The sequence below is a fragment of the Aphelocoma coerulescens genome, chromosome 7, assembly GCF_041296385.1.
Source record: "Aphelocoma coerulescens isolate FSJ_1873_10779 chromosome 7, UR_Acoe_1.0, whole genome shotgun sequence".
NCBI lineage: Eukaryota > Metazoa > Chordata > Aves > Passeriformes > Corvidae > Aphelocoma > Aphelocoma coerulescens.
The window spans coordinates 19850051-19857144 of record NC_091021.1 but is presented as its reverse complement, the minus strand read 5'-3'; the positions used below and the strand labels follow the sequence as shown (position 1 = coordinate 19857144).

Genomic DNA, 7094 nt, shown 5'->3' with positions numbered 1-7094 from the left:
GCTCCTGTCCCTAATACGGCCGGCCTTCTGTCACCAACGCAGACAGCCTTAACCCCTGCCCCGGGGTGGGGAGCGCCTGGGCGGCGGCGGCAGCGCTTCGGGCCGGACCCTCCCAAGGCGAGCGGGCGGGCGGGGCACGGGTTGGGAGCCGGGGCCGGGCGCCGGGGCCCGCCGGCCTCGCGGAGGGGTGCGCGGGGGGGGCCGGCCGGGGCACCAAAATAGGAGCTGTCGCTGCGGCCCCGCCGCTCCCTCCGGCAGTGGCTCTTCCAAAATCGGTCACGGGCCGCCGCGGGCGGGGAGCCCCGCTAGCCGCGGGCGCGCTCCGCACGGGCGTAAGCGTCGTGCCGGGCAGCTCGGGCGGGTCCGCAGCCGGAGGGCGGCCGGGCTGCGGGGAGCGGCGCGGACAAAGGGGCGAGAGCTGCGGGGCGCGGCGATGGCCGCGGCCGCGCAGGAGGAGTACGCGTACCTCTACAAGGACTCCGCGCACCCCGCCGGCTTCCTGGAGGCGTTCCGGGCGTTTTACCTGGACGGACTGTTCACCGACATCACCCTGCAGTGCGCTTCGGGGGTCATCTTCCACTGCCACAGGGCTGCCCTGGCAGCCTGCAGCTGTTATTTTAAAGCCATGTTCACAGCTGATATGAAAGAGAAATCAAAAAACCAGATCAGCCTTCCCGGACTCAGCCATGCGGTACTGGAAGCTCTTGTGAACTACGCATACACATCACAGATCCATATAACAAAGAGAAATGTCCAAAGCCTACTCCAGGCTGCAGACCTGCTCCAGTTCGTGTCAGTAAAGAAAGCCTGTGAGCAGTTTCTGGTAAGGCATTTAGATACTGACAACTGCATTGGGATGCACTCCTTTGCTGAATACCACGACTGCTCAGAGCTAGAGAAAGAGTCCAGAAGGATATTGTTATGGCAGTTTGAAGAAGTGTGGAAGCAGGAAGAGTTTCTGGACATTGGCAAGGAAAAGCTCTCTTATATTCTCTCCAGAGAGAATCTCAATGTTCAGAAAGAAGAGGCAGCCATTGAAGCTGTCATTAAGTGGGTTGCACACAATGTGGAAGGAAGAATTGAAGACATCTGTGAAGTGCTGAGCTGCATCAAAGTAGACTTAGATAATGTGTATTTGAGGTCAGCTTTAAGCCTGCAAAAAAAATGCCGACTCAATGACAGTAAGATAAGGTCACTTGTATACAGTGCCCTGAACCTTAGTCCCAAAGGCCTTTCCAGAAGATCCACAGCAGCCATGTATGTGATTGGAGGATATTATTGGCATCCCTTATCAGAAGTGCATGTTTGGGATCCTTTAACCAATGCATGGGTCCAGGGAACAGAGATGCCAGATCACACCAGAGAGAGCTATGGGGTCACTAGCTTGGGACCAGACATATATGTGACAGGAGGTTACAGAACAGAGAGTATTGAAGCTCTTGACACCGTGTGGATATATAACAGCGAGAAAGATGAGTGGACAGAAGGCTGCCCCATGCTTGATGCAAGGTATTACCACTGCGCAGTTTCCTTGAGTGGTTGCATTTATGCATTGGGAGGGTACCGAAAGGGAGCTCCAGTCCAAGAAGCTGAGTTCTATGATCCTTTGATACAGAAATGGCTTCCCATTGCAAACATGATCAAAGGTAGGTAAACTTTTGTATGGTGTCTGCCTCCAATGTTGATTCTTTTGTATTTGCCATTTTTAAGTGCCATGGAAACATTTAGGGTTTGATCCAAGTTCTAGAGAAGTCCATGGAAATCTCCTGTTAATGTTAGTGGGCTTTTGTGGGCTATGCCCAGCTGTAGTAGGCTTTGGTTCAGGTCTTCCCTAGCCAAATGACTGCAAACATCCAAATGCTCTGCTGGGTTGTGCCATAGAACAGTGCGTAGAAAAATCAGTGGTAGTCTCAGTTTAATTTTGCCTTCTTTTAAGAGTAAAATTTCTGTTCAAATAAGAGGGGAATCAGAAAACTACCCAGGATTAGAGTCCATTCAGTAGATAATCAAAGAACAAGCTCCAATAAAGGGACTGTGTTATTTATATAAGATTTTCCGTGAAGTAATTTATAAAGGTATCATAATTTAAAACTTCTTGCATGGAGTTCCCTCCTATTTCTGTGTATCGTCCGTTCAGGATCCTTTGTTTAATCTTCAGTGTGAGGATAATGAAAAGCACTAATACCTGTTCCTAGTAGCCAAAGCAGTGATCTACTAAAATGTACGAATCCCAGCCTAACCAAAGGGTATTGACTCTGAGATGAGCTCAGTTGGTCAGAGCACGGTGCTAAATAATGCCAAGGTCACAGGTTTGATCCCTGTATGTGCCATTCACTTAAGAGTTGGACTTGATCTTTCTGCGTCCCTTCCAACTCAGACTACTCTGTGATTATTTTGTAACAGTAGCGGCAACACTACAATTATACATTTTATAATATATTTTTATAAATGAATAAATATTAAATAAATGAATGCAAATATTTAATTATAAAAATATACTGTAAGTTGATGCAACATAGTATTTTTCTATGTACAAGGAAATTTTTGGACGTATATGTAAAAGAAAAAAAGCAGACTTTTGTAACTTTCTCCATTGTTTGTATCTTTTCTCAGACATTGCTACTATTTTCTTTTTATTTCCTTCAAAAGTAGAAATGCCATGCTAATACTGTGAGCTACATATTCTATGCAGTTGTTTTGCCCAGTTTTCATAAGTGTGAAACTACTTGGGTGCTCAGATCCCACTTTGCTTTATTCCATTTTGTTGTCCTAAAGACAGCGTTAACATGGCTCCATTCTGTTTGTGTCCTTGGTTATGCAATAGCTTAATTTGTAATACCATCAGAATGACTAAAAGTATCAGAAAAGATACCCCGAGACACTGAACAATTTCAACCCCCATTGTCTTTGCTCTTGTCATCTAAGTGATATTTTTACCATCTCTTTAACTTAGTGAAATAATGAAACTACTTCCCTATTCCAAAACCAGTGAGACAATGTGACTTTAATTACTGCCTAAAAATCCCATGAACTATTGTGTGTCTGTATTATGTGCAATATGTATTGGTTATTGCAGTTTTATTTAGTCATTCTTGACTTATGGTGATATCTTGATAAATCTATTTTATTCATGTTCAGTTAAATACTTGCAAGCATAATTTCACTCCAAAATATTAACAAATCATTTGAAATGGAATTATGGATGAAAGAGACCGTTACATGCAGTCTGAACGCATGTTTGACTTTCACACTGTGCACAGGTGTTGGAAATGCCACTGCCTGTGTCCTGCATGAAGTCATCTACGTCGCTGGAGGTCACTATGGGTACAGGGGAAGCTGCACCTACGATAAAATCCAGAGATACCATTCAGGTAGCAATGAGTGGAGTATAGTCACCACAAGTCCACATCCAGGTAAATAATTTCTCTGACAAACGTAGAGCTTGATTTGACTACTTGTATCTGGGAGTCCTTAACCCCCAGGGTTTTTGGCATATTCCTAATTAAAAAAAGAAATGCCTGCAGGGCAGTAAGGGCTGTTTCCAGACTCTGAAAGTAGAAGGGAAGGCCTTCTTCAAGCATCTATTCTACAGAAATCACTATATAAATACTGAATTAAGGAATGTCCACATTCTATTAAATAATGTAACTTTCTGTAAAATCTAACTATTCATTGGCATTTGGCAAAAATAATTTATATTCATTTTAACATCTGGTAACAGTAAGTTTTTAAAGCAATTTTCACTGAGTACTGGTGCTGTAGCGTAGCAGAAAATCCTGAGGTGTCTCCTAAGCTCAGTGAGGACACTCAGCTGCCCTCAGTGGTGCCCAATGTTTGTCATGTACTTGCAGCTTAAGTTAATGTTATCATGCTGAGTTGTACTGTATTCCTTTCTTTCTGAAGAATACGGATTATGTTCAATTACATTACAAAACAAGATCTATTTTGTGGGCGGACAGACCACGATCACAGACTGCTACGACCCAGAGCAAAACGAGTGGAAGCAGATGGCTCACATGATGGAGAGAAGGATGGAGTGTGGCACGGTGGTTATGAATGGATGCATCTATGTAACAGGAGGATATTCCTATTCAAAAGGAACATACCTGCAGAGCATTGAGAAATACGACCCTGAACTGAATAAATGGGAAGCAGTAGGTAATCTTCCCAGCGCTATGCGGTCACATGGCTGTGTCTGTGTGTATAATGTGTAAGCATTTAATTTTCATCTTGATGTTACAGAAAACAGTAGATACCGTATTCATAACAGTACTGATTACCTCATGATGAGTTGTCTAATACAATCTCTTAGCACACATTGTTAATAACTTGATATAATTTGTTCTCATTTTAAATAACTCAGAAATACAAATGTGGTAACAAGATTTCCATATATTTTTCAGTCCAATCATTCTTTGTCATGAAAGTTCTCAAATTACTGTCTTATAATACTTTGTGCAGCTACATAGAAATTACTGTGAAAAATGGACTTGTTTTTGTTAATCACTGGGTGAAGCTATGACTTGGTGCTAAGATGAGTAAAGCCAAACAAAATCCATTTCTAAAGACTACTGGCCTTAGCATGAAATCTTTGTATTCTGAAGGTAGCTGTAGAAATGGATCATTGACACAAGCTAAGTGTATGGTATATACAAAGCAATATCACTTGGATAACTAAGTTATCAGATTCAGAAATGGACATTTACAGGATGCCTCCAACTCTACCTTCAAGTGCCAGAGCAAAGAAGAGCTTGTGCTAGGAGTGACGGAAGAAATGTTGGTAGTAGTCCCAGAGCACAAGCCAAAAGCCTCCACTAGTTTTCCAGAAGGAGAAGTACAAGGGCATTTGAGAAAAGTACTCTCTTTGCCATTCTCACACTCACTTCGACATTGCCAATGAGAAATGAAAAAAGACTCTGCAAGGCTTTGCAATGGGATCTTTGGCTGATGCACAGGTATTTGTAGTTTGGGTTTTTTTGGGGGGGGAGTGTTCAGAGAAAAGCCTTAATGTGTTAACTCTTTTTTAATATCAATTCAAGATATGTGCCTGTGTGGAATGGAAGGAGGAAATGAGAGAGATGGGAAAATTAAAATCCCCCTGAAATTCAAACTTCTCTATTTTGTTTAATACCATTTGACCTTTTCTAAACTGTGACTTGAGCAAAGGTAACAGCTAAAGAAACTTGCCAAAGTATGTTATGCATTAAGAAAAAATCATCTATAGGATAGATTTATTTATTATTTCTCTTGAAACTTAATACAAGATCTTCAAATTCTGTGTAGAAAGTGGATTTTTGTAAAGTGATTTACAGACAAACTGTGATTTAAAGATCACGCTTGGAGTGGCCTGATAGCAGTGATCCAAATGAAGAAATGCTTTGGGGAATACAGAGGCTCTTTTAGCACTGATCCCCCAATCCAGTTCATAAAATGACTGCAGAAACAGCTGTTAGGCATTGGTGTGAGAGGCAGGGACAACACAGGGCTGCTGTAGGGTGTGATGGGAACTTCCCACACCAGCACTGCCACCTAAAATGAAATTTTGGTTTTATTGGATTTCTCAGATACAAAGAAAGGACTTTTCCAAGCAGTAAGCTCTGAGTTTATAATATTTCTTTTGCTTGACCATAAACATTTTCAATTTTTTAAAAAAATTCTTTCACATTTTTATGCTATTTCTGACTTGCATTTGACTGCTGGTAGCAGGTGGCACTCAGCTCTGAGCTTTGATGTGAAGTTCTGTGGTGTGTATGTACCGTTCTTTTTTTGATGTTTTTGTATGTCACCTCACTATGTCAGAAGCTCGTGTGTGTGTTTTGCTTTGTTACCCATCCCACTGAGAGCTATTTAAGGATCCAATGTAAATTGTTTAAAGACTCCAAACTCTAAAGAGGTGTGGAGAATTGAACCCCAAGGCTGTTTGAAATGCATGGGCCAAACAGGTTGGCAAAAGAAATAAAGTGAATTTGTTTCTCCTGGAAATCTCCACAGCTTAGAATTGCTCAAGGGCAGGTAGAGATTTAAAGGACAACATCACAAGAACATGAAAGTGATCTTTGTATTGAATGAAACCACAGTGAACTCAACATGTGTACGTAATTTTTCAGTGCAAATTATGTAGCCGTGAAGCTTCATTTTTGTTGAAAAATACACAGAACAGCTGCTTGTGGTTGGCCTTGAGATTCATTCTGGCCTGTATCCTGTCACCAACAGTCACGGGTCAGTGAAAGGATCTAAGAACAAGGTGAGGACTAACAAAACCAAACCCCTCAGCATCCACTTGTCAACTGCTTCCAAACTAGGTGCTTGATGTTGGTGAAAGACAGTGCTGTTCCAGGGCTGGAGCACAGGCTCTGGAAGCTGGACTCTGCTTTGTCCCTCTGGGCAACCTGCAGGAGAGTGAATGCTGCTTTTTGGCCTCAGTGTTAAGTGCAAAGTGGAAAAAAGCCTTTAGTTCTCCCCTATCAGGAGAGTGTTTGTTGGTCTGGCATAAGCATACTGCTTAGGGCTTCATTTAAATCCTAGTTTTTCAGATATTTTCAACGCATAAGAATAAATGGAGAGAAGAGTAAGTTCAGACTCGTGGTTAAATTTCAACTGGTGCTATTTTTCACAATAACCTACAATGCTCTTTTAAATTAACTCGTGTCTGTAGCACATCCCAAGAAGGTGTATTGCAATCAGGTCTTGGGCACAGGCAAGAAAATGAACTCAGCAAGAGGAAAAGGGATTCTGATCTCTGGTCAGAAACCTACAAGAGGTGGGAAGGTCAGAGCAGGGAATCTCTTAGCCATCTGTGTGATATGTTTTAAAAAATAGTTGAATGTAAACACTGAATTATTGTGCTACTGGACCTGTATTATGGTAGACACTGTTTTACTGTTTCACTTGTAAAGTAGAAAATTAAGTAATTTTCAAGTCAAATCAGTTGTAAAGTCAACACTATTTCTTAAAATTTTCACTTGTGCAATCCCCGTGTTTGTAGCGCTATAGATGCCCACAGTACATCTGTAGTACTTAAGTGAATGCTTAGAATACTTAATAAATGTAAATATACCACCCCTCTACAAATTCAAATTGTTAAAGTTACTTTT

General features: G+C 42.0%; 1 protein-coding gene across 1 annotated transcript; it reads left to right on the top strand.

The window, feature by feature from the left end:
- The first annotated feature begins 174 nt into the window (after positions 1 to 174).
- On the top strand, positions 175 to 7055 carry KLHL23 (kelch like family member 23). Its single transcript, XM_069020701.1, has 3 exons — positions 175 to 1646; positions 3261 to 3413; positions 3904 to 7055. The coding sequence occupies exons 1-3, from the start codon at positions 434 to 436 to the stop codon at positions 4212 to 4214; spliced, it is 1677 nt and encodes a 558-aa protein (XP_068876802.1). The 5' UTR covers positions 175 to 433; the 3' UTR covers positions 4215 to 7055.
- Positions 7056 to 7094: the final 39 nt, after the last annotated feature.